Source organism: Oncorhynchus nerka, linkage group LG13 (genome assembly GCF_034236695.1).
Source record: "Oncorhynchus nerka isolate Pitt River linkage group LG13, Oner_Uvic_2.0, whole genome shotgun sequence".
In the NCBI taxonomy this organism is placed as follows: Eukaryota; Metazoa; Chordata; class Actinopteri; order Salmoniformes; family Salmonidae; genus Oncorhynchus; species Oncorhynchus nerka.
Genome location: NC_088408.1, coordinates 30,800,244 through 30,826,228, shown reverse-complemented (window position 1 = coordinate 30,826,228; position 25,985 = coordinate 30,800,244). Strand labels below are relative to the sequence as shown.

At 43.6% G+C, this 25,985-nt stretch overlaps 1 protein-coding gene and 1 pseudogene across 1 annotated transcript; both read right to left on the bottom strand.

The window, feature by feature from the left end:
* Positions 1 to 407: 407 nt before the first annotated feature.
* On the bottom strand, positions 408 to 16,681 carry LOC115140477 (BRO1 domain-containing protein BROX-like; annotated as a pseudogene).
* Positions 16,682 to 21,238: 4,557 nt separating this feature from the next.
* Positions 21,239 to 25,626, bottom strand: LOC115139349 (alpha-1,6-mannosyl-glycoprotein 2-beta-N-acetylglucosaminyltransferase-like). The gene is made up of 2 exons (XM_029676616.2): positions 25,520 to 25,626; positions 21,239 to 25,413 (listed from the first exon to the last, which is right to left on the bottom strand). Exon 2 carries the CDS (start codon positions 25,150 to 25,152, stop codon positions 23,908 to 23,910), a length of 1,245 nt encoding a protein of 414 aa, XP_029532476.1. The 5' UTR covers positions 25,153 to 25,413; positions 25,520 to 25,626; the 3' UTR covers positions 21,239 to 23,907.
* Between the last annotated feature and the right edge of the window lie 359 nt (positions 25,627 to 25,985).

The following is a 25,985-nucleotide window of genomic DNA, read 5'->3' as shown; positions in this document are numbered from 1 at the left end:
GCACCATTAGATGAAGAGTAATGACCTTCAGGTTGACTTGTGTAAACATTGTTATGATACAGCAAACTGTTTTCATAAATGTGTTAATTAAAAATAAATCTAATTGGTCCTTAAATGTGAAAATGAATTGTTCCAATAATAAAAAGGTATTGTAGAAAACATACATGTTGTATATGTCTTAATTTCTGTGTGACTATTAAGATTTAAAGTGCAAAGGCATTATAATGTGCTTTGAGGTTGAACAGAAAGAATGCACAATTTTCTTAATTGATTGGCAAGTTAGTATACCATACTAGAGGTTACGTTTTCCCCTATTGTACCTCCTCAGTAGATGCTAGCTGTCATTAACATATTTTCAAAAACAACTCTTAGGCAATTACAGCGAATCAGTACTCTAAAAACTACAGTAATATGTATATCATTGTCATTTACAGATAAAACAAACATTTGTAATTCATTTGATTAATTTACATACAATTTTCCATATGTAAAATGTGCCATAGTACAACATTACCCCCTTCACTGAAATGGTTTAAGCAGGTTATGATTGACATCATATTTGAATGACATCAGATTGTCAAGTCCATTTCTTTCTTCATTAACCATTACTCTAGTGTTCCTGCACTTGTCAATCACTAATAAATCCAGTCTTAATTAGGGATAGGCCCATTTCTTCTCCACTTCCTGTCTGAATGACATGCCCAAACTGCCTGTAGCTCAGGCCCTGAAGCCAGGATATGCATATACTTGGTACCATTGGAAAGAAAAAACATTTGAAGTCTGTGGAAATGTTCAAATAATGTAGGAGAAAATCCAAAGAAAAACCAAACTGATTTTTTTTTGAGAGAGACCATCTTCTTAGAAATGAAAGAGAAAAGTCATATTGAATATTAGCTCCCTGGATGCAATTCCTATGGCTTCCACAGGGTGTCAGCAGTTTAAGTTCAAGGTTTCAGGCTTGTAACTAAAAACAAATGAGAAATATCAGTTTTAGAAGGACACGTCTTGGAAATTTGTGTTTGGGCGCAACATGAAGACATTACACACCTGCTAAAACCGGTTTCCTATTGGACATACTTCTTTCCGAAATAAATATTATAGCTTGATTACATTTTACGGTATCTGAGGAGTAAATAGAAACGTATTTTGACTCGTTGAAACAAAGTTTAGGGGTAGATTTTCAGATTATTTTCTCCGCAAGTTGAACGAGTGGATTACTCAAATCGATGGCGCCAACTAAACTGACTTTTTGGGATATAAAGAAGGATATTATCTAACAAAACGACACTACATGTTATAGCTGGGACCCTTTAGATGACAAATCAGAGGATGATTTTCAAAAAGGTAGTGAATATTTAATCGTTATATGTGAACATATGAAACCTGTGCCGGTGGAAAAATATTTTGAATTGCGCGCCCTCCAGTTTCACCGGAAGTTGATCCTTTAGACCAGCAACCATGGCCACTAGTCAGAGTTTTTTTTACAACACATTTCTGAGCGTCAGGAAGACCTACATCACCTTCCATAGGGCACAATGTTATGGACCGTTCAAAGGTTTCATGTAAAACAGGCCTGCTCCACTCTCATGCAGAGTCGTCATTCGTGACATTTATATTTAGAACATCGAGCTTTCCTGAGAACTTCCAAGATGATATTCCATGTTCCTACTGAACAGCCAGCCTTGTTCAGGTTATTTTGACCCAATACAAGCACCGCCTATTCCTCAAGTCTCCAATAAAGAGGGGAATATTAAACAATGGTTATTATCATAAATACAGGCCATACCCAGCAATGACTAGCCTTGGGTATGAATAATGTGATCCTGTGTGTACAGTGTCTTTTCAGTTGCAAAAAAAACTGTGATTCAATTAGAGAATCTCAGCAATTGAAAAATAAAATTGAAAACATACAAATGATTGGATAATCATCGTGGAGTGTTATAAGTTCTTACTATATTAATTGTCCGTTTCTTAAATGACAGCAAAAAATAAAGATCCAAAATCCCCAACAGGACTAGTGAGAGAACATTTCAAATATAAAGTCTGACCCAATAATATTTGATCATGAACATAAAAAAATAGTTGTTTTCTATGTATAAAATGAACTACAACAGATGGTCATGCTACTGTAAATCACTGATCATAAAACACTACAGATAAAACAAACCAATGCATCAATAAATCCATGCAGTCATGTTTTTCTTGTCACCCCCCCCCCCCCACCCCACCCTCCGTTTATGATATGACGCAGCCTGTATCTTTCTGAGGCTTCAAATCTGGTTCCTTCATTGGCTTAACCTCTTCTTCCTGCTTGGGTTTGGCCTGCAATCAAAATGGCCAGAGAGAAAAATGTGAAACCATTTGTTCCAGAACCAGACAAGCAAATGAACAAAATCCTTTGTGTTTTTACATGATTATTATCAGTAACATAACAAAATATGTGAAGACAAAGCTATAGTAACCAAATTATCTGTTGCAGTGCCAAATGTCTGAGCAGCATTACCTTCTCAGCTTTGGCCCCCTTGGTGAGGTCAAAAGTGGTGTAGACTTCAGGGTGCACTGCTCGCTGACGGCTGGGAACTCAAAGGATATTGGCTCGGCCAGGCCATAGCTAGCCTTCAGCTCTAGCTGGGGCACCTCGGCTGGGACCTTGTGAAAGTATCTGGAGCAATGAAATTTGTGTATAAATGCTACAACTACTTACTGTTATTTACTATACACAAATAAATGTTATTCTGGATGTGTGTGTGACTCACATGAATCCATTTTCTCTCTCGCACTTTTGCAATGTATTTTTGATCAGGCCACCCAGCGTGGTGAAGAAGAGCTGCTCAGAGGGCTTGGCTGTGCTACCCGGCCCTTTGGTCTGACGGTACTCTTTGCACAGAGCCTTGGCTCTGGAGTAGCCTAAACACAGCAAGCATGCGGTATAAGTGTTTACAATTGTTAAGATGAAGAGACATCTGTGTAGTGCTTCAAAAATGCAAAACACAATCTAGCACAGAAATACCAACACTTTTCTGCTTCTTGGAGAGATTTTATTGACTCGCCACACTTGTCGCTCGCGAGGAGAGTTTGTCCATGGTAGCAATATGCCTGGAAGTGACGAATAATAGCATCATTAGAATTAGTATCTTAGCATTTACAGAACAATCAAAACAAACAAACTCAACTGTCTAGACTGCTCAAGGACATACATAGGCCATGTAGAAGTGCTGTTTCAGCTGGAGGTAATTCCTCCACTTACTGCTGCACTCTGGTTCCAGGGTGTTCAGTGTGTGGTCTGTGAAGACCGAGAGGATAACATTATTTTGAGTGATCAGCAGGACAAACAGTGGTTAGATCAAGACATTCCTATATAAGATCATTACAAAAAATGAAACAAAGTCAGGATGTGACAGGAAACCCCTAAATACTTACCAGCTTTCTGGTAGAAGTTTGCGGTCTCGAAGGCCAAGGCTGCAATGAGAGTGGCGTTATGCTTGAGTTCAATCGCTCTGGCAATCGTCACTGCAAACATCAAAAATTAAGTTAACAACTGCTGATATAATTTTACAGCATTATGATATCGTAAGTCCTGTTCTCACTCAGTGTAATCCCACATACACACTGCCATGAGATTGTCATAAGACTCCAGTTTTCCCTGCCAAGACACGTTGTCAGCTCCTGACCCTAATAATTATGCAGAGAAGTGGACTGAGTCCAGTGTAGCTACCTTCCTGTGCCTCTGCTTTGCACTGGACCATGTAGGTGTCCATGACTCTGGGGTGTAGGTCCCGGCCCTTCTCCGCTGGGGTGATGAGGCGGGGGATGTAGACCTCCTACAGGAGAGAGACCAGAGGAGGACGGGTCTGCTACCAGACACAACCATGCACCAACAACCAGCAACTTGTGTTCAGGTTGATGATACTGTAATGTATTCACATTGTTCACCATGTGTTGAGGTTAATGTAAAGTGGGCAATATGGGAACCATAGTTGATAGGTTTATCAGTGTGTTTTTTTATTTTTTACTTGCTGATTATCTCACTATGCAAAGTGACTTTAGGTGTCTTGAAAAGCATTTAAAATAAAACATATTAATATAATTATTGTCATTATACAGAGACAAAATAAGCTAATCACCTTGAGGTGCTTGAAAATTTGAAAAAGCAAATTTCAGGCTCCTGTGGACATCTTTTGCTTCTACCTCAGTTACACTGAAAAAAGGTAAATATTAGAATGTTAATATGTTCCCTTTACAATATTGATATGTCAATGGAACAAGTGTGAAATGACATCAAGGTCATAATTTACCTTTCTTGCATAATGAGATATATTGTATGAGAATAAATTAGTAAAGCAGAAAATAAACATACTTTTCCTTTCCTGCAAGTCTTGAGGCAAACTTGGCGTGCCAAATTGCAACATTGAAGGCCATGGAGACCAGTTCAAAAATAGCATCTTGTTGGGCACTAAAGGGACAGGATGTTAATAACAATAATAGTATTGGAGAGAGACCGTGTATTTCAATAATGGACGGAAACATCTGTTTGAGGTGAGAGAACTAAATAAAATATTGAGCCTGAGTAATGAAGTAATAACACATTTATAAAATGTCAGCTGGAAATACAAAAGAACCAAGACAAGGCTATAGGTAGTTCTCAATTAAACGTCACAATACAGTGCAGAGCATTTGACTTAGTTGCTGGGTGGGAAGGAGAACCCCAGCATTGTCAGAACTACACATTTACAATTATTCTACATTTAGCTCTATCAGAGCATGCAACTGCCTGCTTTTCATGTTCAGTAAACATTAATTGATCTTGTAAACTTTGATTTGTGAGGATAGCCTATCCATTGCATTCGGAAAGTATTCAGACCCCTTGACTTTTTCCACTTTGTTACGTTAGTCTTATTCTAAAAAATGCTAAATAATTTTCCCCCCTCAATCTACATACAATATCTCATAATGACAAAGCAAAAACCGTTTTAGACATTTTTGCAAATGTAATACAAATAAAAAAGTTAAATATCACATAAGTACTCAGACCCTTTACTCAGTACTTTGTTGAAGAACCTTCGGCAGCGATTAAAGCCGAGTCTTCTTGGGGTTGACGCTACAAGCTTGACACACCTGTATTTGGGGAGTTTCTCCCACTTTTCTCTGCAGATCCTCTCAAGCTCTGTCAGGTTGGATGGGGAAGGTCGCTGCACAGCTATTTTCAGGTCTCTCCATAGATGTTAGATCAGGTTCAAATCAAGGCTCTGGCTGGGCCACTCAAGGTCAATCAGAAACCCTGCGTTATCTTGGCTGTGTGCTTAGGGTCGTTGTCCTGTTGGAAGGTGAACCTATGCCCCAGTCTGAGGTCCTGAGCACTCTGGAGCAGGTTTTCATCAAGGATCTCTTGTTCATCTTTCCCTCGATCCTGACTAGTCTCCCAGTTCCTGCCGCTGAAAAACATCCACACAACATGATGCCACCACCATGCTACATTTGTTGGTACTCTTCCCCAGATCTGTGTCTCGACACAATCCTGTCTCGGAGCTCTACAGACAATTCTTCAACCTCATCGCTTGGTTTTTGCTCTGACATGCACCGGCAACTGCGGAACCTTATATAGACTAGAGGTCGACCGATTAATCGGAATGGCCGATTAATTAGGGCCGATTTCAAGTTTTCATAAGAATCGGTAATCTGTATTTTTGGACACCGATTTGTAGATTTTTTTTTTTTTACACCTTTATTTAACTAGGCAAGTCAGTTAAGAACACATTCTTATTTTCAATGACGGCCTAGGAACGGTGGGTTAACTGCCTTGTTCAGGGGCAGAACGACAGATTTTTACCTTGTCAGCTCAGGGATTCGTTTTTGCAACCTTCCGGTTAATAGTCCAACGCTCTAACCACCTGCCTTACATTGCAATCCACGAGGAGCCTGCATGGCAGGCTGACTACCTGTTACACGAGGGCAGCAAGAAGCCAAGGTAAGTTGCTAGCTAGCATTAAACTTATCTTATTAAAAACAATCAATCTTAACATAATCACTAGTTAACTATACATGGTTGATGATATTACTAGTTTATCTAGCATATCCTGCATTGCATATAATCGATGCGGTGCCTGTTAATTTCTCATTGAATCACAGCCTACTTTGACAAATGGGTGATGATTTAACAAGCACATTTGCGAAAAAAGCACTGTCATTGCACCAATGTACCTAACTATAAACATCAATACCTTTCTTTAAAATCAATACACAAGTATATATTTTTATACCTGCATATTTAGTTAATATTGCCTGCTAACATGAATCTCTTTTAACTAGGGAAATTGTTACTTCTCTTGCGTTCCGTGCAAGCAGTCAGGGTATATGCAGCAGTTTGGGCCGCCTGGCTCATTGCGAACTGTGTAAAGTCCATTTATTCCTAACAAAGGCCGTAATTTTGACTGGTACTGTATATCGTGAGGCTACACTGATGTATCTGAAATTACTTGATCATTTCATGTTTACTGACCATGAAAAGCATGCAGTTACTTGTTGTACAACTCTGATGACAGAGCAAAATTTGCACAGTTGTTTTGCATGGAATAATCGGAAATGTGTAGTTCTGACTATGCTCTTCAAGAGGTGATATTACAACAAAATAGTGAACATTTATTAAACAATCCATTAAATGACACACAGTTGTCAATGTTTTTAGCAGAGCTGGGAGTCTCCTTTCCCTGCAGCAGGCAAATTGAACACTCTGCACCGTATTGTGGCGTTTTATTGATAACGACGTATTGTACTGTAACTAAAACCTTGACTGACATTTACTGTATGTTGTATGTGTAGAGCTCTGACTGTGGGGCTGATGGGGGTAACTAACCACATCTGTGAAACCACCTATGGGCTAGAAGGCTTTACCTTGGGGTGTTTCCTTGCAAAGTGTCAGTCCACTTGAAGTTCTGCATGAACCGAAGCTTGTTCTCTTGTTTGGTGCCATCCAGAGATGCAATGAATCCTATGTCATGTCAAGCAATCAAAAGACCAGAAACGGATTATTAATAGAAAAAAAAGGAATAGTGATGCATGATGAGCAGCGTGTAGAGACCAAACAAAAACACTATAAAAAACAGTGAGCACTGCTAAAGACAGAGGAGAAAAGGCATAAACAAACAGCACAAGTTCACCTTGTAAGAGTGAGAAATAAGTATCCGTGGCATTTTTCATGATCTCGGGATCGCAGGTGGTATCTGTGAACATCTCCAAGAGTCTTGCCCTCGATGTCCTCAAGTCACTATTGAGGAGAGAAATATAAACGGTCAAGCAATTATGTGTTCTCAACTGACCCTTCGCTAAGCCCCGCAGCAGAATTTTGGGCAACCAATCGCAGTGCTCCAATGGATAGCAACTGTTGTCGAGTCAGACACCTTGGATGCGCTCATGTTTAAATTGTATGAAAGCCAGTGAGGGGTATGGCAAAACCGGAGAGTTTTCTTTGAAAATAAATGTTTAAATGGCCAAATAGTTGAACAGTGCACCAGGAGTACTTGCTACTCTGATTCCTGAAATGCAGAGCCTGTGGTTGGAGTATTTTTTTAATCCAAAATTATACTTGTTACATTGTTTGCCACCTCAGCTGGTTAGCTAGCTGTCTCATTGACTGCCAAACATTGCTAATGCTAGCTAGAGAGCCACTTAATATAACTTGTTTTCTCAAAATGTATGTTAGCTAGCTAAGTTAAATGTTATGAATACAACTCCCATGTTGTCGACATCATAATACAATTTGAGAGCACTAGTTGGCTCCAAAAGTGGTGTCATGACGTGGCTTTCTTTGGGTATAGCGAGTATCATCCCCCTCTCTCTCACCACCTCTCTCTTCCCCTTACACCCAGGCTCTGTTATCTCAGGTCGTAAATTCCTGGAGGAGACCCTCTTCCCTCCCGGCCATGCAGTATAGAGAGAGGGTTCACAGTAGAACAAAGGAACTTCGTCTACCTCACAGAACTTGAGAACTGAACAAAATCCATGTTTTTGAGAATGTGTAAACGGTCGGTGGAGAATCCAGCTACAACTGGTCCATTTTGTCTAATGTTTGTGACCTCATGATAGACAATACAGCCACAATACCATAACTCTGTTTATACAAGAGTCTCCGTTATGAGATTTGCATCTAATTATTGTATAAAATGAATGAGTAAAGATTAAACTATTTGCGAAATGATGTAATGCGATTTTAAACTGTTTAATGAAAGAGTTAAATTTGAAAGGGAATTGGATTCCAAGTCATTGGCCCGCCCCATGAACACAGACATTGATCTGGCGTCATGGGTCAGCCCATTTCTGCTGTTCCGAATATAAACCCCACCTGGAGAAGCCCACTTCAGACCAAGCGTACCTCGATTACCGAGAGGGCTAAGGTTTGAGTAGAGACCATGCATTCCTCGGTTTTTGAATTCCTGGGAATGGTGGGAATGGTACAACTCTGAGACTATCGATCCCGACAGAATAAGAGCAAATCTTCGATACGAACTACTAGTCTGCAGCTAGAATTTATGTTGACTGAATGCGAAGACCGACAAAACATCTATACTATAAGAACATTTCTGAATGGGACTCTGAAGTATCCAAAAGACTTTCAGATGAACTTTCCAACAGAAATAAGGATGATTCCAACAGAGATCATGACAACACACTGAGTGTAAATATATAATTTATTGATTGCAATTATTGCCGAATGAGTGAGCGTTCATGTGCAAAGGATTAGCATTTCAATTATAATTATCAACTGTGTAGTGTCTTTTGTGCCCTTCTCAGCCGCTTTGTCTACCAAGCGTCATATCAGTTTAGCCCACTAGGGCACATCCCCTATCATTTCCTTGTAACCACATCTACTTTGTTTGCTTGTTTATGCATTTCTGTGATTATTTAGTTAGTTAGTAAATAAATGATTAAGAAAATTGATGTATGGATGATTCATAGTGAAGGCTGGGTTCGTGCAGATAACCAACAATTTACGACGTTTAGAATGAGACTAACGTGAGGTAAAGAATAAGTAATTAATTAGAAGACTAAAAAGTTATTAGGAAAATTATAACTGTAATCTGAAGATTTTCCTTGGTGCCCCGACTTCCTAGTTAATTACATTTACATGATTAGTTTAATCACGTAACAATAATTACAGAAAATTGATTTGAAAAAAAAATAACAGTCTTCACTTTAATGATGCCAAAGACACGACAGTAGCTAGCTTTGACTGTATGCTGACAGTGAATTCAGAGCAATGGCTAGCTACTAGAAGGCGACCGATTAATCGGCATGGCCGATTTCAAGTTTTCATACCAATCAGTAATCGGCATTTTTGGAAGCCGATTATGGCTGATTACATTGCAATCCACGAGGAGACGGCGTGGCAGGCATTACACGAGTGCAGCAAGGAGCCAAGGTAAGTTGCTAGCTAGCATTAAACGTATCTTAGAAAAAAAACTATCAATCTTAACATAATCACTAGTTAACTACACATGGTTTATGATATTACTAGTTTATCTAACTTATCTTGCGTTGCAAATAATCGATGCAGTGCCTGTTAATTTATCATTGAATCACAGCCTACTTCGCCAAACGGGTAATGATTTAACAAGTGCAAGTTGCACCAATGTGTACCTAATAGAGGTCGACCGATTATGATTTTTCAACGCCAATTTTTTTAATTAATTTTTTTACTAGGCAAGTCAGTTAAGAACAAATTCTTATTTTCAATGACAGCCTAGGAACAGTGGGTTAACTGCCAGTTCAGGGGCAGAACGACAGATTTGTACCTTGTCAGCTCGGGGATTCGAACTTGCAACCTTTCGGTTACTAGTCCAACGCTCTAACCACTAGGCTACCCTGTCGCCCCGATACCGATTATTGGAGGACACAAAAGAAAACGCTACGATTAATCGGCCGATTTTTTTTACGTGTATTTGTAATAATGACAATTACAACAATACTGAATGAACACTTATTTTAACTTAATATAATACATCAATAAAATCAATTTAGCCTCAAATAAAATGAAACATGTTCAATTTGGTTTAAATAATGCAAATGAGGTGTTGGAGAAGAAAGTAAAAGTGCAATATGTGCCATGTAAGAAAGCTAAAGTTTAAGTTCCTTGCTCAGAACATAAGAACATATGAAAGCTGGTGGTTCCTTTTAACATGAGTCTTCAATATTCCCAGGTAAGAAGTTTTAGGTTGTAGTTATAGGAATAATAGGACTATTTATCTCTATACCATTTGTATTTTATATACCTTTGACTATTGGATGTTCTTATAGGCACTTTAGTATTGCCAATGTAACAGTATAGCTTCCGTACCTCTCCTCGCTCCGACCTGGGCTCGAACCAGGAACACAACGACAACAGCCACCCTCGAAGCAGTGTTACCCATGCAGAGCAAGGGGAACAACTACTCCAAGTCTCAGAGCCAGTGACGTTTGAAACGCTATTAGTGCGCACCCTGCTAACTAGCTAGCCATTTCACATCACATCGTTACACCAGCCTAATCTCAGGAGTTGATAGGCTTGAAGTTAAACAGCAGTGCTGCTGGAAAAATGCACCGAAAGTGCTGTTTGAATGAATGCTTACGAGCCTGCTGGTGCCTACCATCGCTCAGTCAGACTGCTCTACCAAATCATAGACTTAATTATAACATAATAACATACAGAAATGCGAGCCTTAGGTCATTAATATGGTCGAATCCGGAAACTATCATCTCGAAAACAAGACGTTTATTCTTTCAGTGAAATACGGAACGGTTCCGTATTTTATCTAACAAGTGGCATCCATCAGTCTAAATATTCCTGTTACATTGCACAACCTTCAATGTTGGCAAATTAGTTTGCAATGAGCCAGGCGGCCCAAACTGTTGCATATACCCTGACTCTGCGTGCAATGAACGCAATAGAAGTGACACAATTTCACCTGGTTAATATTGCCTGCTAACCTGGATTTCTTTTATCTAAATATGCAGGTTTAAAAATATACTTTTGTGTGTTGATTTTAAGAAAGGCATTGGTGTTTATGGTTAGGTACACGTTGGAGCAACGACAGTCCTTTTTCGCGAATGCGCACTGCATCGATTATATTCAACGCAGGACACGCTAGATAAACTAGTAATATCATCAACCATATGTCGTTACAACTAGTGATTATGATTAATTAAGTTTAATGTTAGCTAGCAACTTACCTTGGCTTCTTACTGCATTCGCTTAACAGGCGGGCTCCTCGTGAGGCAGGTGGTTAGAGCATTGGACTAGTTAACCGTAAGGTTGCAAGATTGAATCCCTGAGCTGACAAGGTAAAAATCTGTCGTTCTGCCCCTGAACAAGGCAGTTAACCCACTGTTCCTAGGCCGTCATTGCAAATAAGAATGTGTTCTTAACTGACTTGCCTAGTTAAATAAAGGTTCAATAAAAGGTGTAAAAAATAATAACAAAAAAATCAAATTTAATCGGCATCCAAAATTACCGATTTCCGATTGTTATGAAAACTTGAAATCGGCCCTAATTAAATCGGCCATTCCGATTAAATCGGTCAACCTCTAGTACCTAACCATGAACATCAATGCGTTTCTTAAAATCAATACACAAGTATATTTTTTAAAACCTGCATATTTAGTTAATATTGCCTGCTAACATGAATTTATTTTAACTAAGGAAATTGTGTCACTTCTCTTTCGTTCTGTGCAAGTAGAGTCAGGGTATATGCAGCAGTTTGTGCCACCTGGCTCGTTGCGAACTCTGTGAATACCATTTCTTTCAAACAAAGACCGTAATTAATTATGACATTACATTGAAGGTTGTGCAAATTAAGAGAAATATTTAGACTTATGGATGCCATCCGTTAGATAAAATATGGAATGGTTCCGTATTTTAATGAAAGAATAAACATTTTGTTTTCGAAATGATAGTTTCCGTATATATATATATATATAAAGAAAAGAAAAAAATACATTTAAAACAAATAAAAACAAAATCTGCTTTTTTTGGTCCTCCAATAATCGGTACTGAAAAATCATAATTGGTCGACATCTACTAGCTCCACTTAAGTTATAATGCCAGAGAAGCCGTTGCTTGGAGGATATATTGGCACGGGTGTTTCTAGGCTCGAGGCGAAGTTGAGGGCCGACAAACGGTGCCAATATATCCTCCAAACACCGGCTTCGAGGGCATTATCACTTTTATTCAAAATAATAATGATTGATATATTTTCTATTAAAAACGTTATTATTATGAATGTATTCATACTATTTCATCCTTCCACAAGATATACAGTACCAGTCAAAAGTTTGTACACCTACTCAGTCAAGGGTTTTTGTTTATTTTTACTATTTTCTACATTGTAGAATAGGGGCATCTTCTGTATACCACCCCTACCTTATCACAACACAACTGATTGGCTCAAACGCATTAAGAAGGACAGACAACAAGGCACACATGTTAATTGACATGCATTCCAGGTCACTACCTCATGAAGCTGGTTGAGAGAAGAGCGAGTGTGAGTGCCAAGAGAGAGTGTGCAAAGATGACATCAAGGCAAAGTGTGGCTATTTGAAGAATCTCAAATATAAAATATATTTTGATTTGTTTAAAACACTTTTTTGGTTACTACATGATTCCATGTGTTATTTCATAGTTTTGATGTCTTCACTATTATTCTACAATACAGAAAATAGTACAAATTTAAAAAACAACCTTGAATGAGTAGGTGTGTCCAAACTTTTAACTGGTACTGTAGTCCCGACACAAATCTAGGGATGCTACCCAAGCCGGCTGGTAGTTTGTTCAATCGATTCCATTGCCAGAGACGTGACCCAGTCGTTCAGTCTTTTTGTTCTGTATCTATGGATGTGACCCAGTTGTTCATTCTAAATTATCCATTGCAATACTGGCTGCTAACGTTCTTATCCCTTGCTTGCTAGCTAGCCAACTATGGCTAACTTACAGTCACATCAAACAGTGCAGCCAGAACAGTAGCTGCATTTGCATGAGCAGTTTCCAAGTGACATTTATTTGGATACATCCATAACAATAAGCTAATGATGTGCGATTTCCCCGGCATATAAAATGTGCTCTCTCGTCCGGACACTTTTGTTCGAGAGCTAGCCTACAAAAAAAAAACATGAGCTGGCGGACACCCAGAAAATAGTTTGTGTGGAGGTGGTGACTAACGTCAAATAAACTATAAACTATCAAAATAAAGAAAGTTGCACACTCCATGTGTAATCTCCCAGCAATTTAATGGGTATTTACCGAGAGCTAACCTACAACACAGCTAACACAATCACTTCAAACTAAAGCTGGAAAGACTTTAAACTACCTGCACTTCATTTCGTTTGACCTGTTTTCTATTGATAGTTCTTTATATGTACCCATAAAATTATGATGATTCATGGTTTCGACTGGCTGACTAACGCTGCCTACCTGTCTGTCGGTCTGTCTCCTCCCGACACGTTCATTACTACGGGACAGCTGGAGATCGAATTTGAATATTGAAACGTGTAAATGTCGGAGAGACAGACAGCAAGATTTGTACAAACCTCCGCTGTTGAAAACTAAATGTTAGTAAAAAAATAAATGTAAGATAATGTCTAGAGGCTTTTTATAGTGGAGATCAAGTTTATAAATTGCCTGGCTGGGCTGATGAGAGAGTGGATTGCAGTGTCAAATGGAACAGAGTAAATAGGCAATTTAAAGTAAACATTTTAGCCGGTGGTAACTTGTGGAATAGACACCTGCTGGAATGCGTTTTTAACCAAATCAGCATTGAAGATTAGACCCACCTGTTGTATAACCACTTGTAATACCAGTCCAACACAACATACCCAAATGTTTCCTGATTAGTAAGGGGTAGTCCGAGTTCAATTTCATTGTGTATTAGAAATACTGTTTGAGATCATTGTCAGGGGATTTCGCCAGCGGTTGACTCAGGAATAGAGAGAAATAGTAATGGCATCTTTTTGTGGGCACTAAACTCCACCATGGCTCGTTGGACAAAGCCTATTTGGAAATTAATGCCATTTTTTGAGGGTTTTTGGATAAACGCAGAAAATAAGGTCTGTGCTAAACACAGGCTTAGGAGATCTTATACGTGATGTTCCATGAGAAACGTGATGTTCCATAATAAAAAAAAGCACATAAAGGCTTCATAATTCCTAAAGGCCAGGTTAACTGATTGATATTATCTCATAGGACAAAACGTATAAGATCTCCTAAGCCTGTGTTAACCTCACTTATTTTCTGCATTTATCCCAAAACCCGAGTCCACCTTAGGATAGGCTGAACGAACCTGAGGCAACTAATTTCCTGCAAGCTGGCAAGCTCTATTGGGCTTCCTGGGAAAAATGTTGTAAGAGTAACCGAGGGGGGCAGGGCATAGCGAAGGGTCAATTGTCATAGAATGGATATCAATTACAAAGTGTACACATGTACATACTTGCATATCTTATTTGCTGATGGGCTACCAGCAACTCCATAGAAGTTGAAGGAAACAGGTGCAGTTGCTTTCAATGGGTTTCGGTGGAACCAATGAGTCATTCTGTGGCTTGGATGGTAAAAGCTGGATGTCTGATAGATGAAGCAAAGGGAAAGGGACATCAATTAACAATATTCAAACATACATAATTGCATATAAATTGGCCTGATTATCTACAAATAAAAGACTGGTGATATGATAGTAAACGTATCTTACTTGTTGGCTGTGGCTTGATGACAACAATCAATGACGGTCTTGCCTTGACGTGTACACTGATGGCCTAGCAGCTAGCTTCTCACTATGTAGGCTAGACGGGTGGGCATATTGCTAGAAGACGTATTGTAAACCTCTTCCACACTACATTGTTCGTATAATGTTACTAGATAGCTACCAACTCAACTAAATAGACGTGAATATTACTAAGGAGCTAGTCTGTAACCCAAACTAAATTATGGGGGGGATTAGTCGGATTCCGTTGGTTTACTCTGGGAATCAAACAGAACGAGACGAGGACAGTATTTACTGAAAATGTCCCATAGAAACTCTCGTTTTCGTTGCAAACGTTCCACGTTTGGAGTAAACGGTTCTGTTTGCAAAGACGTTTTGCAACGGAATACGACTAATGAATACCCACCCAAATGTGACAGCAGCAACTCCCAACTAGCTAGCTAATGTACTGTAGCGACCCGCACAGACAGCTGTGTGTTATGTGCTAGGCTAGGAGGTGGTTGTGTTGTACTGACCAGTACCCGGTGTTCGCGGGGTCCGACATGTCAATCAACCTGCTATCTGCCAATCACGGGAATGCCTGGAATGTTCTGATGCCGGGCATCCTGGTGGTTGGCGGAGTGGCGTGGAGGGGGGTTGGGCATTGGAAGTTAAGACCAGGTTCAGCCTTTGTTCTCTCTCTCTTACGTCTGGGCTTCACAAGAGAAGGTCGCGATTGGCTTGTGGGTTATCTGTCATCTATTTGGCGTGTGCTACGGCCCAAACAGTAGCCTGTGTAAAGTTGGTTCAATAAACCGTCAATTCGCAAACTCAAGCCTCTGTCTGAACAATTGTTCATTTATGATCTAGTCAGGTCATTACATTGGTGTCAGAAGTAAAAACGTTGATACAAGTTAGCCAGCTAGCTAGCTGACTTATGTGGCTAGCTACCGTAGGTGAGAACGGGGATTGAAAATGCTTCGAGGGAATCCGAAAGTGAAGGTGGAGGTAGGGGACGATTATGGCCAAGGAGGTGCGTGTGAATGGACGTCGGGGGTTCTGTCTGAGGAGATCGCCAGGGCGTCGGAGCGCAGAGGCCGCTTGAGGGAGGACGTTAGAGTGATGGCCGCTGAAGCGGGCATGAGTGCTTCGTCGAGTGTATTTCGCGCGGATTCTGGTGGGCGGACCGAAGTGGCGACGTCGACGCGGCGTGACGAGGAATCTGGGGCTCAGGATGTAAACAAACATGGCGGCGCCCAGTTCCCGGCTGCGTCCGTATCTGTTAAGACCCCGAAGTATTCCGGTAAGGCGGATTGGGAAGCTTTTCATGCTCTTTTCATGCTCATGCTCACGATTATGGTGCTCTAGTGGGAGCACTGAGGAGGCGCTATGGACAGTGTGTACAGCCCGGGCTACTGCGCTCCGAACTGAGTAATAGACGCAGGCAGCCTGGAGAGCCTCTACGGGTGCTAGCTAATGACATTGAGAGCCTCTCTCGGCGGGCATATGCTCACATGCCCCCCTCCGTGCAGAGCGAGCTAGCACGGGACCAGTTCATACAGGCGCTCTCCCCTACGGAGCTGCGCATACAGACCCAGCTGGCTCATCCTGAGTCATTGCAGACAGCCTTGGAGATGGCTTTGGAGAGGGAGCTGGTGTGGGCTGGGGCTTCAGCTGGGGCTTTGGTGGGGGTGCAGGGAGACACACCCTCTGTGCGAGCTGGGGGGCAGAGCAGCCCGGAGCCGGAAAAGCCTGCTTGGGTGGCCGAAATGACAGAACTCATTCGGGCTGTGTCGCTACAGGCGGCACGAAACACAAGCCCTGGTCCCAGGGTCTGCTGGGGTTGTGGCCAGCCAGGCCATCTGCGCCGAGATTGCCCCATGTCCCCCAGAGCTCAGGGAAACGGCTCGGGGTCCGCATAGACCGGGTAGTGCGGACCCCTGGCTTTCTATCCCAACCACCATCATCTTCAGGAGGAGCCCACCGGCACAGACGGGAAGCAAGGCTCCACTTCCCCAGAAGCAGACAAGGGCAAGCGGATGGAGCCTGTTGTTGTGGTGGGCCGGACCTGTGTTGGGGACTTTTGTCATGTCCCTGTCACTGTGGAGGGGGTGCCCTGCTCCGCCCTGGTGGACACTGGGTCCACAGTAACCCTGGTGAGGCCAGATATTGTGCCAGGTTGGACTCAGTGTGAGCCTACAACTGTGCAGCTCCGCACAGTCACAGGTGAGCTGGCACCCATGAAAGGGAAGGGAATAATGACTCTGACAGTAGGGGGCAGGACTGTGCGTCATCCTGTGTGGGTGGCGGCTGTGCAGGACCCTTGTATCCTGGGGTTGGACTTTCTTAGGAGCACAGGCTGCCAGTTAGACCTAAATAGGGGCACACTGAGCTTCCAGGGAGGGACGGAAGTCACCATGGCCCCCCCTAATGTCACATTCACTCAACCCAACAAACCCTTTACTCCAACAGTTAAAGCAGCAGAGACTCATGGCTGCGCCCCCTCCCCCATAGCTGAGTGTGCCTTTTCCCCAGTCCCCCTGTCACCTACGGCGGTGTGTTACATTCCCCCAGCTACCTCCATGACACAGCCCTCTGTGAGCCCGGGCCGCACCCCCCAGCCCAGCTACCCCAGATGGGAGAGGAGAGGACACTGTCTGCAGTGAGGGAGATATGGGGAGGAACTGTGTTGGTCTTGACCCCGAGCAGCAGGAACGGCTGTGGCAGTTGCTGTTTGAATTCAGAGACAGCTTTGCGTTGAGTGAGGAAGAGGTGGGTCAGACCCATCTGGTGCAGCATGAGATCGACACAGGTGATGCTCGACCCATCAAGATGCGTCCCCGCCGTATCCCGCTGGCACGCCAGGAGGCGGCAGACAAGGCTGTGTTGGAGATGCAGCGGGCAGACTTCATTGAGCCCTCAGACAGCCCCTGGGCGGCGCCAGTCGTCATGGTTCCGAAGAAGGGGGGCAAGCTGAGGTTCTGTGCGGACTACAGGCGGCTGAATGAGGTAACCAGGAAGGACTCATACCCCATACCACGTATCGATGAGTCGCTGGACCTGGTTAGGGGTCCTCCTGGTTCTCCTCACTAGACCTCCGCAGCGGCTACTGGCAGGTGCCCCTCTCCCCAGAGGCCAGAGCCAAAACTGCGTTCTCCACTAACAGAGGACACTGGCAGTTCAAGGTCCTGTGCTTTGGCCTGTGCAACGCTCCAGCTACTTTTGAGCGTTTGATGGACAGGGTGCTGGATGGCATCCCCGACAGCAGTGTCTGGTATACCTCGATGACATCCTGGCCCATGGCAGCTCCTTCCAGTCACCCCTGGGGCGCTACGGCATGTGCTGGAGAGGGTGGCTGCCGCAGGTCTGAAGCTCCACCCCGAGAAGTGCCACTTCATGAGGAGAGAGGTGTCCTTCTTGGGCCACCGAGTGGGGAAGGAGGGGATCAGCACCATGGAGGACAAGGTAGGGGCTGTCAGAGACTGGCCCACCCCACCGACCAGCGTCAGCTGAAGAGCTTCCTGGGCCTGGCCTCGTACTACAGGAGGTTTGTACGGGGCTTCTCAGCGTTGCTGCTCCACTGAACCGCCTGCTGCCGAAGGACAAGGCTTTCACTTGGACAGTGGAGTGTGAGGAGGCGTTCAACACCCTCAAACGTGCACTGATCGAGGCCCCGTGCTCGCCCCCCTGACCTCACCTTGCCCTTTATCCTGGACACAGACGCGAGCAATGTGGGCATGGGTGGGGTGCTGGCCCAGGTGGGGCCAGAGGGGAGAGAGTGGTGGCGTACTTCAGCAAAACATTTGACAAACATGAGCGCCGCTACTGTGTCACCCGGCGGGAGCTCTTGGCTGTTGTGGCTTCCGTCAAACACTTCAAGTACTACCTGGGTGATCTGCCCTTTACTGTAAGGACTGACCACTCTGCTCTCCAGTGGCTCATGTCTTTCAGAGAGCCAGAGGGCAGGTGGCACGCTGGTTGGAGGAGCTTCAGCCGTATGACTTCACGGTGGTGCACAGGGCAGGGGCACGCCACTCCAACGCCGACGCCATGTCCCGTCGGCCCTGTACTGCAGACGGCTGCCGCCACTGTGAACGGAGAGAGGGACGGGAGAGAGAGCTGCGGGCAGAGGAGGGTGTCTGTGCCACAGTGTGTTGGGCGAGCGGGCCTGTCTGCTGTGAGCTGCAGACTGTCGGCGTGGCTGAATGGCGGCAGCAGCAGGGACGGGACACAGACCTACAGCCAGTGCTACAGTGGGTAGAGGCGCAGGTGAGGCCACCATGGGAAGAGGTGACAGCGCTCTCACTCGCGACCAAAGGGTTGTGGTCGAAGTTTGAGAGACTGCGGCTGGCTGATGGCGTGCTACAGCGGGCATGGAAGGAGTCAGCTACGGGAGAGGAGAGGTGGCAGGTGGTGGTCCCAAAAGCATTGCGGGAGGCTGTGCTCCAGAGTACTCATGGGGGTGGGGACTGGACACTTTGGGGTCACAAAAACACTGCGCCGTCTCCGTCAGGGCTTCTACTGGGGGCAGCACAAGAGGGATGTGGAGGACTTTTGTCGCCGCTGTGACAACTGCACAGCGAGAAAGGGCCTCCCAGGCCGCTCTCATGCTCAGCTCCAACAGTTCCCAGTGGGGGCTCCCATGGAGAGGGTGGGAGTGGATGTAGTTGGGCCGTTCCCCACCACAGACAGTGGAAACCGCTGGGTGCTCACGGCCATGGACTATTTCACAAAATGGCCCGAGGCCTATGCTCTGCCTGACCAGGAGGCAGAGACCATCGTCGACGCCCTGACAGCGGGGATGTTCAGCCGGTTTGGAGCTGCAGAGTCCATCCACAGCGACCAAGGCAGAGTCCCGTGTGTTCGCCACCATGTGTGAGAGGCTGGGTATGCACAAGACCCGCACTACTCCTCTCCATCCTCAAAGTGATGGCCTTGTGGAGCGCTTCAACAAAACGCTTGGACAGCAGCTGGCCATCGTCTCTTCCAAACACCAGCGTGACTGGGACAAGCACCTGCCTATGGTCCTCATGGCATGCCGCTCCGCTGTCCAAGACTCCACCTCCTGCACGCCTACCCTCCTCATGCTGGGGAGAGAGATCCGCACCCCTGCGGAGATGGCGTTTGGTCGGCCCCTGGATAGCCCTCATGTTCCTCCGGGGCCGGAGTATGCCCGGAGACTCCAGGACCGCCTGGAGACAGCCCACACCTTCGCCAGAGAGCAGCTGGTGAATGCAGGTATGAGGCAGAAAAGGAACTATGACGTGCACACCCGGGGAAGGCACTTTGTGGCTGGGGAGCTGGTCTGGGTCTACAGCCCCCTAAGGAAAAAAGGCCCCAAGTTGGACAGTCACTGGGTGGGACCCTGCAGTGTCCTGGAGAGGGTAGGGGAGGTTGTGTACCGGGTGCAGCTTCCTCCCAGGGGGAGAAAGGTGGCACTGCACCGGGACAGGTTAGCCCCATACAGAGGGGCCTGTTCTCCCCAAACCCCAGGAACCCCCACAATTCCCCTCTCTGGCAATGACATTCTCCAGGCACCCACCCTCAGGTGCCGCAGACAAGGCTCCAGACAGCCCACTCCCCTGTCTCCCCCTGTGTCACCGCGTGGTTCCCCAGAACCACGGACTGTATTACCCGTTCCCGCTTCCTTGTCCCCCATATCCCTGCCTTCATCCCCTGGTTCCCAGAGGGCACTCTGCGACCATCACGGCCACGCAGGCAAAGGAGACCTCTGGGTCGCTTCAGAGACTTTGTTTGTTCCCTCGGGGACGAGGGACTTTGTGGTGGGGGGGGCTGTGTAGCGACCCGCACAGACAGCTGTGTGTTATGTGCTAGGCTAGGAGGTGGTTGTGTTGTACTGACCAGTACCCGGTGTTCGCGGGGTCCGACATGTCAATCAACCTGCTATCTGCCAATCACGGGAATGCCTGGAATGTTCTGATGCCGGGCATCCTGGTGGTTGGCGGAGTGGCGTGGAGGGGGGTTGGGCATTGGAAGTTAAGACCAGGTTCAGCCTTTGTTCTCTCTCTCTTACGTCTGGGCTTCACAAGAGAAGGTCACGATTGGCTTGTGGGTTATCTGTCATCTATTTGGCGTGTGCTACGGCCCAAACAGTAGCCTGTGTAAAGTTGGTTCAATAAACCGTCAATTCGCAAACTCAAGCCTCTGTCTGGACAATTGTTCATTTATGATCTAGTCAGGTCATTACAGTACTGTAGCTAACGTTAGCGACCTAGCTTTCGAATTACCTAATGGACAAATAAGAAAATCTATAAACACAAGTCTAGTTTGTACAATATTATGGAAGTGATATTTACGAAACTTGGATCTGACAATCTGAAGATGCACTTCTGGAAATAAAGGCACAGAATGGATCTTGACCAGTGGAAAAAGCGTATTGAGTCATGTGACAACTTGCTGCTTCTTGGGACAGGTCTAGTATCCGCTTTTCTGCTTTAACTGTAATGTTAATACATTTTAATTAAAATTGTATAACTGATCACAGACCAGTTAAAACTATTGACTGTACCAAATAAACCCACTGATTGGAGAGCTTTGAGCATTTAATTTCCTCACATGAACATATCACATTCATAACCAGCCCATTTACAAACCATCACTTCTGAAGATTGGCATCACAGCCTACATTTTGTCTTACCATCTCATACTGTAGTTCAATTTCTTTGGAGAATAAAAACCAACGCTAGAGCAAATAGACAGATATGCTATCCAAATGCTTATGTATGACTATTGTAATTTAAAGTAAAACATGGGCAGAAACACTATTTCAAGCTTTTGTTTGAACATAATTTCACAAATCAAATTAACATTTCCCAATAGGAATATTGCCACGTTCACGTGCAAGTCGGAACTAGGAAACTCAGAAATGGCCAACTTGCTACCTGGTTGTAGTTATACGGGTGCCACGTTCAATCAGTTAGCAAGTCGGACATTTCAGAGTTTCCTAGTTCCGACTAGCATGTGAATGCGTCATTTGGATCAGTTAACCAACATGAAATAGTTCTAACAAAAATACCTGCAAAAGATTGTGCTTTAGAATAAAAGGTGGGGGAGTATCAATCTAATGTATTTATGAAGCTATTTTTACATCAGCAGATGTCACACAGTGCTATACAGAACCACAGCCTAAAACCCCAAACAATGCAGATGTAGAAGCACGGTAGCTAGGAAACACTCCCTAGAAAGGCAGGAACCATGTATGAAACCTAGATAGGAACCATGCTCTGAGGGGTGGCCAGTCCTCTTCTGGCTGTGCCAGGTGGACTATAAGAGTACATGGCAATTGAAATCCAGATTGGAATAACCATTGGCGTAACCATTCAATGATATTCAGCATTCATTTGTCATATAAATATACAATGAGTATACAAAACATCAACAACACATGATCTTTCCATGGACTGACCAGATGAATCCAGGAGAAAGCTATGATCACTTATTGATGTCACTTGTTAAATCCACGTCAAGGAGAGGAGACAGGTTAAAGAAGTAATTGTAAGCCTTAGACAATTGAGACATGGATTGTGTATGTGCCATTCAGAGGGAGAATGGGCAAGACAAAAGATGGAAGTGCCGTTGAAAGGGGTATGGTAGTAGGTGCCTGGTGCAGAAGTCGTCAAGAACTGCAACGCTGCTGGGTTTCACACAACAGTTTGCCGGGTGTATCAAGAATGGCCCACCACTCAAAGGACATTCAGCCAACTTGACACATCTGTGGGAAGCATTGGAGTCAACATGGGCCAGCCTCCCTGTGGAACACTTTCGACACCTTGTGGAGTCCATGCCCCGACAAACTGAGGGTGTTCTGAGGCCAAAGGGGGAGTGGGGGGGTAGAGGGGCAACTCAATATTAAGAAGTTGTTCCTAATGTTTGGTATACTCAGTGTATATTGCATATGAGATCTTAAACTACACATGGTATAACCAGCAGAAAGGGGAATGTCTACAAGGCACTGATTCAAAAAATATGAAAAATAAAAGCAACTGCATCCTATACATTTTCACTACTGAAGGGAAACTCTTCAATGCACCTTAGGTTACATTTATACCTGTATTTTAAAACAGATCCAAGGATGTCAGCTGGTTTAAAAAAGAAAATCGGTGCAAATTGTCAAATGCAAAGGCATAGGAGAAGGAAATAAACAGATTTCCCTTTTAGGCAAATTGTGTGTGGGGGAGGGAAGAGGAATATCGTGCAAGGCTATGAAAATATTTGCTAAAGCAAAAATAGGTAATCCTTGTAAGGTCATAATGATGAGAAATTAAACACACCAATATCAGTAAATTCCTGTTGTTCCAATGTAAAAAAAAATAATTAAAAAAACATTTTAAACCACACATTTCAGTCAAACAAATGTCATACTGTAGTTTATGTACAGTAAGTAATTCCCCAGTAAAACCAATTGTCAGCTACAAAGTGATCATTGGTTTAGTGACATATATATAACAAGACATTTCATGATTGTCACTTTCTATATACAATATAACCTATAGCTGTGTGCATTACATATCAAACAATGACTTTTGCTGTTGTTTTTCTATTTATACTGTATGCACCACATATTATTTAAAGCACAACGATTATAACTGTGGATGGGTAAGGGATTCTGAAGCTGGACAAGCGTCACCCCATTTGGGCAAACGGCTCAACTCTCTTATCTGTTCTGAAGAATGTATACAAATGGCAACGATCTAACATGTAATAGAAGTCAAGGATGTATAACGCTGATTCAGTTTTATTTTCTATGTAAAGTAATTTATGTGCACCATAATAATTAGCTGCTGGTGCTGAAACATTGTATGTTATTTTTTTATGAAGTATAACATCGTAATGCTTTACTTTAAATAAAACGTGTCTTCATTTTTAAGAAATAAAAAGAAAACCCAGTTACATAAAAAGAGAAAGCAAAAATAAATCAGCTTGTTTATAATCTGTTTTGAAAAATAAAGAAATATATTTGGCGATCATGTTACTTTTGGTAATAAGAGTAATAACAACCAAGCTATAAATCACACTGCTGCATACACACCATAACAAACCCCCCAAATGTTTTGCTAACCCCTTGGAAGACCTCATTAAAAAAAACTTTAAAAAATAACACACTGCAGCCTTTGGAACCCTGAACATTTTAAATGGCACTTATTTCCTCAACCCTCTCAGTACATCAAAAAGATGAGAATGAGAAGTCCTTTGTTCATAGACGTTTGGCATAGTTATTACAAAGGACATGGTCACGGATATCACCCCACCCTCCGTTTTTCATATGAGCCTTGTGCTCCACTGAATCTGCATTTGTTAGGGCCAGGGACTGAGGGAAGAGGGAAGCTTTGGCAAGCTTAAGGGACACCTGTGCTTTCTTTAGGGCCAGCTCAGGGCGACAGGCCTCCTTGTTCTGGTGCAGCCCACAGTTACCAGTATGGAGAACCCTGGACCCCTGGGCCACCAGCACTTTGAGTGGCTTGGAGATGCAAGTCCCTGACAGGTGCTGGAGGGTCCAGTCCCAGTTGTAGTCATCGTAGGAGCAGAAGTCATTGTTGCACCCCATTAGCTTGTAGTACACCTCTCTGGAGATGCCCATGCCAATGTTGTGCTTGGTAGACATCCACCCGGCAGTCTGCACCTTGTTGCTGAGCTTATCAAATTCTGCCAGGCCGTTGTAGTTGCCTAGTGCCAACATGTCACAGTCAGGGCAGCTGCTCTTCCTGTATTTAACCATCTCCTTGAAGAGGTGGTAGAGGTCGGGCAAGATGAAGTTATCCTCCTCGAGGAAGACAACAAAGCCACTGTAACCTTGCAGAGCTTGCACTCGCTCCCACACAAAGTGAAGTTTCCACCACCAGTGGTGTTTGGTCTGTGTGATGGAGGCGTCCCTATAGTGGCCATATGAATCTGGATGCTCAGCGTTGAGGCATCCTGTTTTTAAAGCATCGTCCTTGGATATGTCTCGTGGACAGTCCCGTGAATCCTGCCCAGGAAACTCACTGGGATAGAGCTGTGTGCTGTAGGGGAAGTATATTTGCAAGACCTTGCAGAAAGTTATCCCTTGCACTATGTAATTGATTTCCTCTGAAAAATAGTGGTGGCTGAAAATCAGCAGTAAGTTGTGGACCTCAGCTGCATTTTCCAATGACTTGATGAGTATTTTGAGGTAGTCTGGTCTGTTGTGAACCTGAATAACCAGGACCAATTGAGTCTCCCCAGGATACTTGTTCGCATTCTGAACGTATTGCTTGTAATTGGCATTGTAAATAGACTTTATCAATTCTGGAACAGAACTGTAATGAAACGTTGCCTTGTCATCAGGCAACATGTTTTCCTGAGCGACAACACCCGTGACTTCATCAGAAATGAATACACGTGTTGTGATCATGACAGTGGCAATAATAAAAGAAACACCAAGGATAATGAGCAGGTTCTTTTTGAGAAATCGTAACCTCATTTTCGTAACGTTAAAGGCAGCCGTTGGATACAATAATGATGGTTTGAATCACCTGACTATTGAAAGCGTCCTCATCTTGTTTGCATTTGCCATTTTCGATGGAACCCAAATGCAGCAGTTTCCACAGAACGTTACACACTGGTACGCGAAGAAATCCTTCGTTGATGAGGACTCTTTTTGCTGACACGGATCTGTCAGTTCGGTTGATCGATATCATCTGTTGCTATTGCTGTTTAGAAGTTTAGCGATCGGGTGTATCGCCTGTGAAAAGTAACAAGATTATGAAATAATGTAGTATTCTCTATGTCAGACATTTTAGATTTGTTTCCATTCATGAAGTTAATTTACAGTGGTTGAGTTGACTTACCAAGAGCGAGGTGTCATGTATCACTACAAGGCTATCCGGAAGAGTGTTTTAGGACTTTGGACTGCCATATAATGAACGTGTAACAAAATTGAGTGCTGACGTGTCCTATTCAGCCAACAGGAACAGGCAGAATTCTTGGTGAACGAATCAGTGGCCTATCTATGCTTGTGTATTACGGGACCTCCACTATAGGCTACATCCATGACTTTTGAGAAGATCTGTTGAGAGTAATGGTATAGTTTATGCTATTCAGTGTTATATTAATTCAATTAAGAATGAGTTTCCAGTAATCAGAATATTACATTTTGTATAATTCGGGCATGTTCTTTCTTATGTCCAGGCCAGTGGCGATTTTAGCATGTACATCTTGGTGGGGTCCCCCCCAAAAATATGTGGGATCCATGCCAGCAAAGCCACAACACAACACTAAACAATACATGAATTGCACTATCCCACTGCTACACCT